The sequence below is a fragment of the Wickerhamiella sorbophila genome, assembly GCF_002251995.1.
Source record: "Wickerhamiella sorbophila strain DS02 chromosome Unknown contig2, whole genome shotgun sequence".
Lineage (NCBI taxonomy): Eukaryota > Fungi > Ascomycota > Dipodascomycetes > Dipodascales > Trichomonascaceae > Wickerhamiella > Wickerhamiella sorbophila.
In genome coordinates, this window is record NW_020194005.1 from 2,200,121 (window position 1) to 2,215,892 (window position 15,772).

At 47.4% G+C, this 15,772-nt stretch overlaps 10 protein-coding genes across 10 annotated transcripts; 2 read left to right on the plus strand and 8 right to left on the minus strand.

The window, feature by feature from the left end:
* Positions 1-17: 17 nt before the first annotated feature.
* On the minus strand, positions 18-1,445 carry B9G98_04523 (Dolichol kinase; the record flags this gene model as incomplete). Its single annotated transcript, XM_024811080.1, has 1 exon — positions 18-1,445. One exon carries the CDS (start codon positions 1,443-1,445, stop codon positions 18-20), a length of 1,428 nt encoding a protein of 475 aa, XP_024666848.1.
* A 93-nt stretch (positions 1,446-1,538) lies between these two features.
* On the minus strand, positions 1,539-3,428 carry B9G98_04524 (Glutamate--cysteine ligase; the record flags this gene model as incomplete). The annotated part of the gene is made up of 1 exon (XM_024811081.1): positions 1,539-3,428. The coding sequence occupies one exon, from the start codon at positions 3,426-3,428 to the stop codon at positions 1,539-1,541; it is 1,890 nt and encodes a 629-aa protein (XP_024666849.1).
* A 289-nt stretch (positions 3,429-3,717) lies between these two features.
* B9G98_04525 (hypothetical protein) lies at positions 3,718-4,137 on the plus strand (the record flags this gene model as incomplete). The annotated part of the gene is made up of 1 exon (XM_024811082.1): positions 3,718-4,137. One exon carries the CDS (start codon positions 3,718-3,720, stop codon positions 4,135-4,137), a length of 420 nt encoding a protein of 139 aa, XP_024666850.1.
* Positions 4,138-4,224: 87 nt separating this feature from the next.
* B9G98_04526 (Transcription factor prr1) lies at positions 4,225-5,082 on the minus strand (the record flags this gene model as incomplete). The annotated part of the gene is made up of 1 exon (XM_024811083.1): positions 4,225-5,082. One exon carries the CDS (start codon positions 5,080-5,082, stop codon positions 4,225-4,227), a length of 858 nt encoding a protein of 285 aa, XP_024666851.1.
* A 271-nt stretch (positions 5,083-5,353) lies between these two features.
* B9G98_04527 (Ubiquitin fusion degradation protein 4) lies at positions 5,354-9,814 on the minus strand (the record flags this gene model as incomplete). Its single annotated transcript, XM_024811084.1, has 1 exon — positions 5,354-9,814. The coding sequence occupies one exon, from the start codon at positions 9,812-9,814 to the stop codon at positions 5,354-5,356; it is 4,461 nt and encodes a 1,486-aa protein (XP_024666852.1).
* Positions 9,815-10,156: 342 nt separating this feature from the next.
* B9G98_04528 (Serine/threonine-protein kinase RIO2) lies at positions 10,157-11,275 on the plus strand (the record flags this gene model as incomplete). Its single annotated transcript, XM_024811085.1, has 1 exon — positions 10,157-11,275. One exon carries the CDS (start codon positions 10,157-10,159, stop codon positions 11,273-11,275), a length of 1,119 nt encoding a protein of 372 aa, XP_024666853.1.
* A 359-nt stretch (positions 11,276-11,634) lies between these two features.
* B9G98_04529 (hypothetical protein) lies at positions 11,635-12,069 on the minus strand (the record flags this gene model as incomplete). The annotated part of the gene is made up of 1 exon (XM_024811086.1): positions 11,635-12,069. The coding sequence occupies one exon, from the start codon at positions 12,067-12,069 to the stop codon at positions 11,635-11,637; it is 435 nt and encodes a 144-aa protein (XP_024666854.1).
* Positions 12,070-12,185: 116 nt separating this feature from the next.
* Positions 12,186-12,884, minus strand: B9G98_04530 (Ribosome assembly factor mrt4; the record flags this gene model as incomplete). The annotated part of the gene is made up of 1 exon (XM_024811087.1): positions 12,186-12,884. The coding sequence occupies one exon, from the start codon at positions 12,882-12,884 to the stop codon at positions 12,186-12,188; it is 699 nt and encodes a 232-aa protein (XP_024666855.1).
* A 149-nt stretch (positions 12,885-13,033) lies between these two features.
* On the minus strand, positions 13,034-13,678 carry B9G98_04531 (Uracil phosphoribosyltransferase; the record flags this gene model as incomplete). The annotated part of the gene is made up of 1 exon (XM_024811088.1): positions 13,034-13,678. One exon carries the CDS (start codon positions 13,676-13,678, stop codon positions 13,034-13,036), a length of 645 nt encoding a protein of 214 aa, XP_024666856.1.
* Positions 13,679-13,901: 223 nt separating this feature from the next.
* B9G98_04532 (Uncharacterized protein C1F12.05) lies at positions 13,902-15,413 on the minus strand (the record flags this gene model as incomplete). Its single annotated transcript, XM_024811089.1, has 1 exon — positions 13,902-15,413. One exon carries the CDS (start codon positions 15,411-15,413, stop codon positions 13,902-13,904), a length of 1,512 nt encoding a protein of 503 aa, XP_024666857.1.
* Positions 15,414-15,772: the final 359 nt, after the last annotated feature.

A 15,772-nucleotide genomic window follows, 5' to 3' on the forward strand; every position in this document is an offset into this window, starting at 1 on the left:
ACTATGTTGGTCGAGCTCTAAGCGTCGAGCAGTTTCAATATGGCTACCATATACGATGGGAGCACAAGATTGTCATTGATAACACTAGTTGCTTCCAAGAGCGCTGTTGCAAAAGCAACCAAGATAGCGGGCTTGTTAGGCACCTGCGATAATTTTAGGCCTACCGCGGCAACTAGAAAGAAGCCGATTGTGCCTTCGAGCGACTTGTGGCCAAACAACCGCAGGCGGCCATATCTTTTACCAATCTGAGATGCTAGTGTGTCCCCCAAGCCGAGGCAAATGAGTCCCGCTCTTGAACAAGCCAACGAATCGCCAGCAATAAATATTGGCCAAGCGATTCCGGTTAGGAGATAAATGTGGCTGATGACGAGAGGGCCACATGTATCCCTGTGATCGACAAACGATCGGAGTGCTTCGTGTAGGAATTTCCCGAACGGAGGCAAAGCTGCGGCCCTCATCGCTTCACAGACCAGAAATAGCACAATTGCAACAGCTAGAGCGACCGGAGCAACATTAGAGCGACTATTATTCCAGAACATAAAGACCACAGTAACATGCCACAATTTTCGGCGCGAGTCTAGCATTGTACTGGTTCCTTTGAGCATATAGGCTGCAACCAAGAGGGCGACCGAGAAGCACAAGACCCACCATCCTAACGCCGGAGCACCCTGACCAATGAGACTGAAAAACTCGACGAACCGACCAGTATGGTATAAATAATAGAAAAACAACACTGAAGCACTCGATAAATAAGCAACGTAGCAGTTGATGGCCAATCGGTTCATCAACTGTTTGTCATTATCCGGGCGTCTTTTCATTAGAATGCTGATATAGCGACGCAAGTACACTGCTGTAGCACCAAACGGTAAAAGCCCACAAATAAGTACAGCCTGGTACAGCTTGTTTCCAAAGTCCAGCAGTAAGCAGCATAGTCCACCGGCTATCAGAGTACACTCCGTGCCGGTCAAAGAAGTTTTGGCAATATACCGTAAAATGCCAGTTAAAAGTAGGTGTATCGGCAATGCTGGAATCAGTCCCCCTGAGAAATGGTGAACAATGTTGATTTGCTGCCAATAACCTCCTATAAGCGGCAGAGATGCAGCCGCTTGCGTAGTTAGTCCCATGGACGCTGGGTGGAAAACACATGAAAGTAGCAAAGGCAAAAGTACTGCCTCAAAGGTTTGGCCTATAATGAGACCAACAACAGAAACGGCGAGGACCCAGACTTTATTTTCATCAAAAGCGTCGTTCAATTTACCCTTCTTAGCTGCGAATACAAGGGGAACCCCGAGTAAACAAGCACAGATGACTGTGTTTGTTAGTGGATGATCAGCACGAAGCTTTTTAACAGGCTGTTGAGGCCGTGGTGCAGAAAAAGATCTGTCTCTTAGGCGCTTTTTACGCTCAAGCACACTTCGTGTTACCGCGCGTTCGGCATCTGTCATCAGCTTAATCCGAGCAAGCTGGGATCGAAATCTCATAAATACAGATAAGGTTTGACTGCGGCTCGTGCGGTTGTGGGGCAACGTTAAATTATTCTATTTCTTTTTAGGAAGCATGTTGGGGGCCAATGACCATTCACCTTGAGTGATTTTTTCAATTGTGTCGAGCAGATCGTAGTTGATTTTTTCGGAGATCACCGAATCATGCTTGTAGTCGGGATGCTTGTCGACGAATTCCCGGATCCAAGAAGCAGCGGACTGGAGTTCTCCACTAGCCCGTTTGGAAACGAGAGTCAAATAATCGTCGAGCTCGCAGAGAATGCCCATATCCGCATTCATAGTAGCAAGGTACTGACGAACCAGAGGCACGAAACCAATGAACTCGGGTGATCCGTTAATGATCTCGTTCAATGTAAGCTGCTTGATTCCAGGATCCGATTCTGGGGTCTGGGTCATAACATTAGTTCTAATCCAAAACTTTTCGGTACGAACGGCATCTCTCTTGTGGGCGAACTCCATGTTGGCGTCAATGAGAGACATTGGCAGGTAGTTTGTCAACTGGTAGCTCAAGATCACCCGAGTGACAAGCACAATAAATACTGAGAAAGCAGCGTTTTCAAAGTCAGTTATTTGGGCATCCATACTGCGGAATTCCACGCGCCAGCCAATGTCATCGTTAGGCGGAGGTTTGAAACGGAGAGTTTGCCAATTTGTAGACTGAATATTTTCAAAGTGATCGGTTGACACACTGTCATCTTGATCGAGCAATTCTTCAAAAATAACAAGGGGATCCCGAATGTACAAGTGACTAAAATGCTTCACTAGCATAGGGGGCAGGCCGGCTTCAGCAATTCGCTTTTCCACCTTTTTGTTGATAACCAGAGGTAGGTCGTTGTAGAACTCTTGGTTCTTCAAAAGAATCTCATTGTTGTCTAAGTAAGAGTCTGTTGAATGGTAGCGAGACTTTGGAATCACAGGAGAGGAATTGTCGTTGGTGGTGGGGTTCTTATAGTCTGGCTCCGCGAGGCCTCGCTCGGCAGGGGTTCTATCGTCAACAGCAGCAGAAATCACATTCCATCGGACATCCTGGTCGCTCAAATAACCGCGGTATATCGGGGCAGCTGCAGACAGAGCCAGCATGATAGGAGCCAAGGGATTGAGCTGATCGTAAAGGTAAGTAGCTTCCTGGATATCTGTGGCTTGGAAAGTGAGTTGGACACAGCAGCAGCCCATGCCAAATCCCATAGCGTCCATGTAGATATGGTTGTCCTTCGCAGCATACTCACGAGCATTAGCATCCTCAGGATAAACGTCGCGATCCCATGGGATGGTAGGATCATGAAACGGCCAAGGTGTATCTTTATCCTTGTAAAGTGGCACATTGATGGCAACCTTACTACCGCGACGAGACCTGATATTAGCTGTTAATGTAGGGAAACGTGCATGAGTGTTGATGATGTTGTCAGGTAGGAAAAATGATCTTGCTGTGTTACCAGAAGGTGGTTCATAGGGCTCAGCAAACTTTCCAACTCCCATTAAAGGATACACTGTGATCGTCAGGGGGTATTCCTGGTCCTGCATGTATTTGCGGGCTGTTTCGCGACGAACCTCCATATTTTTTTCAACTTTCACCAAGTCTGAAAACTCACCTGTGTAGGGTGCATCAGGAGTAGCCTCGAGCATGTACCGTCCGTACTCTTGGTGGAATGACACGTTCAATTTTTTTAATTCACCCCTTTTCTTCGCTTCGATCAAAGCGTCCAAAATTTCGTCCTGACGGAGAGTTAGTTTGGCCTCGTTTCTAGTTTGGTCAAGCTTTACCACCATATACTCGACCTCGTCGCCCCATTTCAAGCAGTCGCCCTTGCGGTCTTTGTATTTATTGTAAGTAGCAATAAGCTGCTCTACCCCGTGCTCCCGCACATGCTCTACATGCTTCGCAACCTCTGTCCATGGCAGCGGAGTGCCTACCGACAATAAACCCATAGAGCAGATGACAAAACGGCTAAAACTGCAGATATTACAAATTATGCAGAGAGACCGGTTTTATGAAGCGAGATCGACCCTGAAACCTGCTTTGAAAGGAAGTTTACAAGGACGGTATATATTTTGAATCGACTATCGCAGCAAGGGGAACTTGAACAGGTCTAGGGATTGGTGTCTTGGCTGGTATTTGCTAACACCCCTGCTATACGCGTTTCCAGCCCTGGGGCGCAGTGTTGGTAGACATGTGCTTACAGACATACCAGTTCCCAACTTGGACGAATCGTGTATTATGGGCCAGTCGAATGCCCTTGTAAAGGCCGGTAGCACGCCGCCGCCAGATGGGCCGCCTCCGGAATATTCTGCATCCTCGAGCAGCAGTCAACCACGTCCGCAATCGCAGGGAACAAGCGGTTACTATAATCACAGCCGACCCACGGGTACTAATTATGGAGCAAGTGGCCAATCCGGATATGGCGGTGGATACGGCTACTATCCACAACAGCAGCACCAGCAAACTTATTATCCGCAGCCACAGTATAACTCGCCTCCGCCGGGTCCGCAATACTCCTCGCAGCCTGCATACTATCAACAACCAGTGTATTACCAAGAGCGCTACGACCGCAGAGACGAAGATTGTGCCAATTTGTGCTGTGGTGTGTGTGCCGGCCTGATGTTTGCCGAGCTACTAACCCTCTGTCTTGTTTTCTGAACTCAATTTCTTAGCGATTACGATTTATATTTATTTTTATGCAGTCATTTTTCTACCAACATTAATGTATACAATCGAGCATTAAGATCAGACGCCCAAAAGTTTAAGTTGCTCGTAAAAAACGTTGCGATTGAACGGTCGGTTGAGGATCCCTGAAGCTCCACGTTTAAAGAAATTGTCACGTCGAGAGCTGTCGACATCTTCTTCGACACAAATAATAATAGCGTTCAAGAAGCCTCGACTTCGCAAAACATCTGTTACAGACATGCCATCAATTGCAGGCAGCACCAGATCAATTACAATACAACGATAGTTTTTGCGTTGGGTCATTTCAAGTACCTCTGTGCCGGAAACCGCCTGGTCTATTTGGACCTTGTTCGGAGCAAAGTCTGCGAGGAACTGAGAACAAATATTACGACCCTCCGCATCATCCAGTGCTACCAAAAAATGCAGCACTTGATCCGCGCCCATCGCCATCTGCTGCAACTGTTTTATCAGTTGATCTTGCCGGTTCACTATGCCCAGCATGTGGGTATTTTCCATCTCCAGGCTATCCACACGGTAGTATAATGCATCCAATTGCCTTTGAAAATCCTCAATTAGTGATGCAGGGATTTGTTTCCGAGCCTGGACCTCCTTCCGTTTAATCAGGTAGGTGCGGTCTCGATTCTCTGGTTTGAAGTCGGGGTGCTGGAACTGGCAGAATTTCGACGGCTTATCCTTGAAGCGCAGCTTATGAAAGTCGTACTTGTTCAGTTGCCTCACAAACGATGAGAAATTAGAGTGCTTGAACACCTCCGGGATAACAAGCTCTTGAAATGCAGTAGTATCATAAATGACAAAAGAGCCTGGCTCTTCACCCCAGGACACGATTTCATGATAGTTCGGGTTGTCCAGCATTTGATAAAGCTTGGGTACAAACTCCGTCTGTACCTCTGGCTCCATGACTTTACTCAACCAATGCAGCTGATCTCCAGCGTATATAAAAGATGCAGCCTCACCCCCGATGACTTAAGCGCACCAAATCTAGAGCGTCGCCCGCTTAGGCACGCTGCCCTGCCCTTTTGTTTTCCAAGCAGCTAGGAGCAGACTAGAATCAAATTCTGCGCAATCAATAAAAAAAATTGGCATTCAGAAAGAACAGAACTACAAATTATAGACGGCGGGCTGAAATCTAAATACCCACATAATTCATGCTTAATCTGTGCCCACTTTTCTACGACAGCTGGAACGAATCTGATCCTTCCTCCACAGCAACCCTAATTTGACGGGCCATGATCGCCCGCGATGAATAGTTGGGCAGTTTGAGATAATTTGCGCAGGTCATAACCGAAGGTAAATATTGATCCCGGTCGATCTTCTCATCCTCTGGGTGCTTGAGCACAACCGTGAACGGGGGCTGTAATGCTTTAAATCCTCCAATTGGTAAATTGGGAGATCCTGTGGTGAACTGCAGAAATGCCCTGCGCTCTTCCAAAGTCAATGCAGACATGACCAAAATCAAATTTTGTACCGCTGGACTGTCACTGCTGTATCCATGGTCAACGTGGATACTACAACTTAGAGTCTCAACTGACCAATCTTCATCACTTTGACCGCACATCCGGCAAATCTCTACTGGCAAAAGAGCCTGCAGAGAAGCGATCGGCAAATTCTCCGAAAACCCCGCAACAAATTGGTCAATTTGAAACTTCACACCATCCTCCAACATAAAACTTTCAACCCGCTGCTTATATTCATCGAGATTGTCTGCGGTCACAAGCTTCTGCTTGCCATCAGCACAAATTTCCACGTCTTCATCGCCCGGCAAAACAAATGTCAGCTCGAGACTTTCAACCGTCTCCTTGTCGAGCTTCTGTAGGTTATCATAGAGGTCCGAGTCCACATCTTTGAGAGTAAGTGTAGTCGACTGCAGGAATCCCTGGCTCTTGAGCACCGCCAGGAAAAAGGCTGGGTTGAAACGGAAATCCAGAATGCGCTGATCCATAAATGCCCTAGATATAAATCGTCCTAGGTTTCTGAACTCAAACACTTTGCGCGTAAAGTCTGCAATGGGTTTTGGAAACAATCCTTGGTTGTGGTGTAAAAAGCCATTGACATCCTCACCGAGCCATAAGTCTAGACTTACAGAAGCGAACTCCTGCGAAACCTTAGCATAGAACTCCTGAGTGGGTCCAAGTCCTGTTCCAGCCTCGTCTGTGAACTCTACCTCCAGAATAGCTGGCGAGTTGCCAATCATATGCAACACCTCAACGAAATTCGCGAACAGATCCTGCCGCGGAACATTAACCTTATACTTCACAGGCCGACCTGCGTTATTCAGAACTCCAGTGCGTGCAATAGCCTGCGCTGTGGCCTGGAATGGTGATAGAGCCCCTTGAGGTCCCAGATCGCTGATCTCACCGGTATCACCACGGGTCTGCCAACGAGACATACACCTTGAATATCCGAATGATGTAGACTGGATAAACATATACCGTGTCTCAAATGGGAAAAGGAACGGGTAAAGACGCACGGCATCGACCGTCCACTGGGGTAAAATAGAAGACACGACAACCAGCGGATCTTCCAGCTGTCGGTTGAGTTTAGCCGTCAAAATCGAGTTCACAAATCTGCGCGGGTGACAGAACGATCTCTCGCCATTTATGACCCAAAGAAGTGCCAAAAGCTTCAACGCGACTGAGAAATAGTTGTTCTCCCTCAGCGAAGCAGGGATCTCGTTCTGACCGACTGATTCAGCTTCAATGCTTCTACCACGGCCCAAATATGTTGAGCCCTCTCGTTTTGTTTCCGGAAGGCGCTTTTTGGAAACTATAATATCGAAGGTATCCGTCCAAAGGGTTTTTGGTATCACGTTGTCCCCCTCAACTGGAGGGAAAGACCGGTAAATGGCTCCAACGACAGACATATCGGAGTAAACGCGCTGCCCGTTCAAATAACAAAAGACTTTGGGTTTCTCTGTAGAATCCGATGCGCTGTCGCGCCAGTCATCAGCCTCGTCAAGAGGATTTTGTGCATGCCTCCATCGACGATCTGTTGAAGATGCACGCTGTTCATTTGTATGCTCTGTCTGAGCACCATGGTTTACTTCAACGGCGTTAGCAGCGCCAGCCCAGGAGCTTTGACTCTGAGGCGCAGGTCCAGCTTCGGTAATCTCGGACAATTCTCCTTCTTCCTCTTCTTCTTCATCATCATCATTACCTTCTTCAAAGTCAATATCGAGATCGTAACGATCAGAATCATCATCGTCGGTCTGATCAACTCCGTAATCAAAATCTGGGTCATCGCCAAAGTCCTGCCAGCTTTCACGCTCAGTGGGGGCAGTAGCTCCTGCATTATCATCCAGAAGACTAAAAAGGTTATTACGCCGTGTGCGCGAGTAGTTAGCTGGTACGCGGCTCCGATAGAAATCTTCAACAGCTTCGATTGAGGCAATACCTTGTACCCGAAGAGTCCAAGCACGATCATGATCAGGTGCACGAAGTCGAATATTAACAGGACGGGTCAGTGCTGATGCAAACGATTGCACAGTGCTCGACGATGAGGATGATAACAGTCCCAATCTATCACCATGTGAAAGGGCATCCTGAGACTTTGCCACAAGTATTGAAATCACAGGCCCAAGGCCCTCTATTGCCGTCTCTCTTGATGATGCAGTATTCAAAAGTTTGATTACGGCCTCGAATACGCCAAACTTCATAAGTTCAAGCGAGGCGTATTCTCTGATCACACGGGCAAGCTCATCATATTTGTCTTCGCCCTGCAAAAGTGCCTTGGTGAGATCTGACGCCTCTGCTCCATCGTTGTTCTGGGAATACTCGGGGAACTCGGAGTACAGATTGCGAACTCGATCGATTACAGCAGCAAGAGCTGGTGAAAACTTGTGCTCATGATACGCTTTGTTACTTTTGGCTCCATCGAGATCATTTATAATTCCACGGCGATTGAATTCAGCCAAATATTTGTGAGGCAGCTTTTTACCAACTTCGTAAACAATCTCAAGAGCTCCAACAACAAGAGGAATGGGAGCATCAACTTGAGAAAGCACACTAGCCAGGAAAGTTGGATAATCAATGGCATTCACAACGGCTTCGAAAACATCTCCTTGCAGATAAGCACATATTTGCAGCATAACCCGAAGAATTTGCTCTCTCAAAACAGAATCGGTGGATGCCGCGTAGAGTGATGCTGATAATCGGGTTACTACGCTGCCATGTAGAGCTAGTAGATCCTCGTCAATTCCGGATAGGTCTGGTGTGTTCTTGGGTTCCCTCCTGAATGGCGATACAAGGTTGTCTTCAAGTTTGCTCGGATACGGCAGCATTGTCGTAAAAAGGCCAAGTGCAGCAGCGATATTCTCTTTTGGGGTATTCAGAAACTTTGGAAGAGTCTGTTGGGGGTCAACAGGCTCAGAGAAGTCCACCTCCCCGAGGGAACCAGCGACCCTTGAGGCAATGTTGGCCTTGAACAAATGCTTTGCAGCAGAGTTTCTCAATGATGTGATCGCAGCCATGGCTTTCAAAATCCGACCAATATGTGGCGCAGTATGCGTTGTGCTTAACATAAAAGTTTCCAAGGCCGTCCCCGAATAATCTTCATTGAAAAAGGTCTGTAGTCTATCTCGGCCTTCAATATTCTTTTCCATTGAAATGAATAGTTGGGCGTAGGCTAAGATAGTCGTATCTGCTACCGGGTCACCTTTGGCAATGACCGGGTCAGGAGTCAGGGCAGTTAGCAAGTTGAGGACATCATCGAATCGGCTGTCATTAATTCCAGCAGCACATGCATAGACAATACTGGCTATACTGCGCTGTAAGTGCACATTGAAAAAATCCGAATAACTTAGCAAATTCTGCACACAACCACTTGCCATTACTTCGCCGGGGTACCTTTGAACAACCCGGTCGAGGGCTGTGACTGCCTGCTCGGCCACGTCGATATAGTTGAGATCAGCGATTCGCACTTTGATGGCATCTAATAGTTTTGATTCGACAAACATTTTGACGACAGTGGGGTCATTGGCTTCCAACATATGAGCAATGGCACGGGTCACTAAAACAAGAATCATGGGGCTGGATTCAGAGTCATCGAGAATTTTGATCAGGATGTTGACAAGCTCTATGGGAACAATAGCGCCGAATTCATCTTGTTCCGTAAGTAGAATAACCTCATTGAGTTGATGTAAAGTGTGAGTGATAATTCCATCGTTTTTGGAGTTGTTCGTGAGGGTAAGTGCGATACGTACAAGGCGTACTTTGGAAACATTACGCATTGGGCCAGATATTCTCACAATGTCATCATCACCGTCGTCCAATAAATCGTTTTCACGGCCAGCCAATGGGCCTGTCACGGGGTGGAACATTCTTCGCGTCATATTGCGGAGATGGGCAAGCAGCGGGCCTAATTCATTGTCTGCGGAACCTAAATTGTCGTCGCCTTCTTCCTCTTCCTCTGCTGGCTCGAATCCAGGCATAACGGCCTGAAAAACTTGAGCCAATTGCCTAGCATGCGGATCCGAAGACGACCTTAGGTGTTCTAGGAAGTTGGACCGCATCTGGTGGACGTCGTCGATACCCTCTCCTTCGGAATCGGTGAACTCTAGGGAGTTCTCCTCACCGTAACTTCCAGAACTTCCCATTTCCTCGTCGTAATCGTCATGGTCGGAATGATTCGACATGGTGGCAAGTCAACCTGGTGGTGCTTATGTTACGTGGTTCCCCAGTAGAGGGTGTGAAGATGGCAATAAAGTTCATAGATAACCTAACCTGGGGCCGAGTTCAGGAGAAGGTTAAGATGATTCAAGAGTTTGCAGTGGGCATTTCTAAAATGTTTCTACGTCTAAGGTTGAGCAGAGTGTACACCACCGGTCGGGATTGTACTTGTCGGTGGTGTTTTCCGGACCCAGTCGTGTAAAAGGTCAGTTTGGGGGATGCCTGCAGTCTCACTAATTTAGTACCCAAAGGAAAAAAAAATATCCAAGTTTCCAAGCACGCTCTTTTTCTGCTATAAATAATTCACAATGAAGCTCGACACATCGCATATGAGGTACTTGTCGAAAAGCGACTTTCGTGTGTTGACCTCTATTGAAATGGGATCAAAAAATCACGATATTGTGCCTACTCCGCTAATCCACTCGATTTCCGGTATCAAGAACGCTTCTTTGGTGAATAAATGCATCTCCAATCTTGCAAAAATTAAGCTTATTTCTAGGGTCCGCAACGCAAAATACGATGGGTTCCGTTTGTCCTACAAAGGTTATGATTATCTTGCTCTAAAGGCTATGGTGCAAAGAGAATCACTTTATGCTGTAGGCGTGCAAATTGGCATTGGAAAAGAATCCGACATTTTTTCGGTTGCCAATAAAAACGGTGAGACTCTTTGTTTGAAGGTTCATCGTCTGGGACGCATTTCTTTCCGTACAGTGAAAAACTCTCGGGATTATTTGGGCAAGCGCCAGAGCGCCAGTTGGATGTATTTATCAAGACTTGCTGCCGAAAAGGAATACAAATTTATGCAGGTACTATATGATGCAGGCTTTTCGGTGCCCAAACCTATTGACAACAGTCGTCATCATGTTTTAATGTCTCTGATTGACGGTATGGCCATGCTGAAGCTTCGTGAGCATGATGATCCGGAACGACTGTACAATTTGCTCATGAATTTCATTCGACGATTAGCCAGTCAAGGCTTGATTCATTGTGATTTCAATGAGTTCAACATTATGATCCGAGAGTATGATCCAGAAGAGCCCGAACGCGAAGCAGTCGTTATTGACTTCCCGCAGTGCGTTTCCATCGACCACAAGGATGCCAAAGAATATTTCGAACGCGATGTCAACTGCATAAGACTATTTTTCGAAAATAAATTTGGCTATGTCGGGGATTATCCCAAGTGGGAAGAAGTTGAGCGGGTTGGCCATCTCGATGTGGAGGCTAATGCAAGTGGAAACGATCGTAAAGCTTACCGGGAGTTAGAGAAATACATGAAGCAGCAGTTGGCCGAGAAGGAAGAGGAAGGTAAATTCGATGAGGATGGATCCGAGGAAGACGAGTTTGAAGAAGACGAAGACTCTGAAGAGGAACAGGAACTCGAGGAAGAAGACCTCGCCGACCAAGTCAATGATCTTAAACTCACATAATGCATACATCCAACTTTGTAATGATAACACTCGCAGAATGTCTCTCGTTAGCGCCTGTGACAATTTACTGTTTAGGTAGTGAAAATGAGTTCCTAAGCCTGGTCGAAGACATTGGGCCCGCAAAGGCAGACCAGATAACCGTGGAGTTTTTCCGCACTGTCGACGATCTGGGCGACGCTCTCTATACTCTCAAACCAGCAGCATTAGTGGTTTACGGGCTATCTAAATATCTCAGTAACATGGACACAAAAGCTGTTGTTGCTATTTTCACACATCTCAGTAACTCTGGTCATAAAATAACTTATGCGGACAACGAGGTCGATGAACTGCTTGCTCAACTTGTACAGAGACAAAAAGTATTATGACAAGAACTGCACGGCCGGTTCTTCTTCTCCTTCCTCCTCGTCTGTTTCATAGTCCGATTCCTCGTCGCTAGGAGGCAGATCAAGGGTGTCATAGCCAGCATTTGTTGTTTTATACTCAAGCGGCCAGTACGATTGTTTCTGCCATTGTCTCTCGTCACCACACACATTCGAGATTTCTCCTTGCAGTTTGCCTCTTTGCTCGATAGTGGCAACTGCGTATCCACCTCGTTTAATAAAATACTGGTTACGAAGACGGGGAGACAGCCCTACGAGAAGCTCTTCAGTGGCTTCAGGTAGAACCTGCCTGACCCTATCCAAGCAAGACGCTGGCACCTGCACTTCAAAAGTATTTCCGCGGTTTTTAACGACTTTTACGATGATCTCGTTCTCCTCCAGCTCGTATGGAGGCTCTCCAATTTCAAGCTTCATTAGGTAAATGGACAGAGGGAAAAAAAGAAAGCCTGAGATATCACCATATGGAGGTCAAATTTTCCTAGGCATCAGGCAGGATTCTAAATATAAAAACATACACATACTCTGTTTATTTATTCATCATTAAGCACAACTTTGGCGTCTTTCTTGGAGTAGTAGCCTCGGAGGTTGACCTTGAACTGAGAGCAGGCAACACCAAACTGCTTAAGAAGGCGGGTCTGCTTCGAATCTAATGTCTGGCCTTTCTCACAAACAGTGTATGGAGCGCTCAAGGTAACTTTTCCGTTAACAAGACGGGTGGGCATGCCCAATTGACGCATAGTTGACTCAAGGGAGTGTGCAAGAGGGACGTCTTCTTCGGGGCTCTGCTGTCCACCGGTCGAATAAACAACACCCTCAGGGATAACAAAAGTAAGAGGAGCAATGAGGCCGGAACGAGCAAAGTCGGTCTTGACAAAAGACTCGAAATAGTCTGTCACCACCTGTGGCTCCTCGTTGGTGAATAAAAGACCAACGTCGCCCTGAACAACTTTGCACAGCTCGTGTGAGTTCTCCATATACTCGTCTTCCGGGGAACGGCCAATAACCTTCTGCATCAGCTTGGTTCGGCCAAACAAAATGCGAGAGCCTTCCCAATCTTGACGGATCTGTTTAAGAAAAGTGTTACGCATGTTCTCGACGTTCAAAACCCACACAAAGTTGTACTCGTCCATACCAGCACGAATAAGATCAGCAATTCTCTCTTTATTCTCCCGAGTTTTCTTCTCAGTCTGGGTCAAAGACACCACCTTATTTCTGGCAGATTTCGGCATGATGAAAAATATTTTTTTTCTTAGTGATCCAGATATCTGCAGATGGTGGTGCACCCTTGACAGGAGCGAAAGGGGTTGACTTGCGGTATGGACTCACAAACGTGGCCACAAATTTATTATAAGAAGTAGTTTACGGACAATTGATGTTTTTAAATACAGTAGTAGCGGTCACCGAAGTCGCCCAAACCAGGACGAACAAAATTGCTCTCGTCCAGGCCCTCATCGATGCAACCGCTCACAATGCGGACTCGAGGGAACTTGTCTGTGAATTTTTGGATGCCCTCAGGAGTGGAGACGATGTTCAAAAAGATGATACGCTCTTCCGGCACACCACGAGATTTAAGCACCTCGACAGCCATCAAGGCAGAACCGCCGGTAGCAAGCATTGGGTCAAGCAAGAAGACGTAGCGATCGGCGATATCTTCAGGCAGCTTGTCGTAGAAAAGCTTGGGCATGGCCGTTTCCTCATCGCGCTGGATCAAAATCTTGCCAATGCGAACAGACCGGCAACAGTCACGCAAGCCCTGCTCCATGCTTTCACCAGCACGCATAATAGACACACCGCAGATGTGACCCTGGAAGCGAACACCTGTGAACGCTTGGCCGGTGGGGGTGGTTACAGAATGGGGCTCAACAGGAAGAAGATCAAGGCCCTTCTCGACCAAAAGACGAATAATCCGGTCGGAGTAGAAAATAAAATCCGCTCGCGAAGTGCTCTTGTCGCGGATTGTGGTGTACAGCCCCGTCAGCTGGTTTGTGGGATTAAGTAGAATAACGTTTTGGCTGAGCGACATTCCCAGGTTTTAGTAAAAAAAAAAAAATTAGGTGATGCGTAAGACAAGACAGCCCAAGATATAGCTGCCGCGCACAAAGGCACGCATGAGAGCACGATTTAGTAATTGAATTGATAAAAAAGACATATGAGCGGTTTTAAAGCATTGCATGTATAAATAAGAGCATTCGAAAACAATTTCGTACAGTGTTCTCGGAAATTAGACGTAAAGGACGGATTGCAAACTATCCATCATGCTTGTATGGTTCAGGAGTACCGGGAATGCTAGAAATAGGAGAGATGTGGCGTGAGGACGACGGCTGTAAAAGACTCAGTCGAGAGGTTCTGTTGGCTCTTCTGGACTCTGGGCCGAACAGACTTGCGTCGATATGGCGCAGCGTGGGCGAGGGAGTGGCTACCGAAGCACCTAGAGCAGGCGAGTACGCTGGCGAGAATGTTGGGCTGAACAAATGGTTGCGGATATCCTCGACACTTGTCGCGTATGTTGGTGGAGACAAAGGCACGTCGGCGTAGACTGGAGGGACCTCATCATCCCACGATATTCCCAGTCCAGGGCGATCGACTACATTGATGGAGAACTGCATTCTCAGGACACGTGCCGATCCAGTTACTGATGCGGTGCGGGAGTTTTTGGCTCCAATCTCTTCAGCTAGCAGCATCTCAACACTCAGGCGGTGGCTCACGCTCAGCCCGTGTACGGGGTCGTCTACATCCTGGACAGCTTTATCCATGGCATTCCCCACGAAGTTGGGCACAATAAGCTCACAGAGGCCCTTATGCGAAAAGTCTACTTTCCAACCCGTTTTGAGCACACCTTCACCGATTACTTGAGTGTCATCGATGGGCTTGTCGCTCCCACCGGGAACCGCCACTTTAACAGTTTGGAAAAATCGCCAGGTCAGTTTCTTTGGCTTCCATCTTTTTTGAGGGTCCGGGGCGTTGGGATCGTTGATGACACCTTCCAAGCGGATCTCAGCGGTAAAGTTTGATTTGGGAAAGACTGCCGATGGTAAAATAAGAGACAAGCTCAATTCTGTAGGAGGGAATACGCGAACTGACGTTTTATCCTGGATATTTATAACTGAGCGTTTGACGCGGAGTTCTTGTTCGCAAACTACGGGGGTTTGCTGACCGGAAATAAGCACTTCTGCCCTTAGATAGTAGCCCACACTGAACAGCGAGACAGAGCAAGTTGGGGGCAATGACCCAGGCATCAAGTGAGAGAATGGGTAACCATGTGTGGCAACAGTAAAATTCTGTGGTTTTGTCAAAACTTGCCACTCCGCAAGTGTCTCTGTGTTCATATGACTCGATTTGCCGCCCGAAGTAGCCGGGGTGTTGTACACAACCCTCTGTACGACGATCAAACGAGCCTTCTCGATCACGAGCTCAGGAACATTGACTTGCATATCCATAATGCCAGTAAGTAACGCACCAGTAGACTCTGCTCTGGCGCCATACATCACCAAGGGAGGTGACTCTACTCTCAGCTGCAATTGAACGCTAGGGGACTCGAGCAATTCAGGAGGCTGGACACTCTGAGAGCGCGAAGTTGCAGGTGACGAATATGTTGGCTCCAGGGAAGGGCGAGGAGAGGGCTGGACAATTCGAGAAGCGGGGGCACTTTGCATTGGAGCGAGAGGTAAAGGTTCGGGGGAGTCTCTGTTCTGACCAGAGCTACTTCTTGACTTATTCACACGGCGACGGCTAGAAATACCGCTGAGCAACGATGTCATTCAAATGATCAAGAAAGCACCGGCTTTTAAAATATGTTGTGGGGGGGTAAAACACCTATAAAGTCCGGGTTAAGCAGTAAGAAAAGCCTCTTGAACGGGGACTTAGTCATAATGCACGGTGATGGGACGGGTTAGGGAACACTCAGACCACGAAGGAGAATTTCTGAGGTAACAAGCCACGGGATGTCCATCCGAACGTGGGGAACCCGCGGTAGGCGACATGGCGGTTTATGCAACGATGCTCACTGCGCCTGCGGCACCTAGCTCAATTTGTATTTGTCGTGGATTTAGGCATACCACCTCGGCTATCGATGTTCCCACAGCCGGATGCAGGAATCAGGCCAATATTCTTTACACAG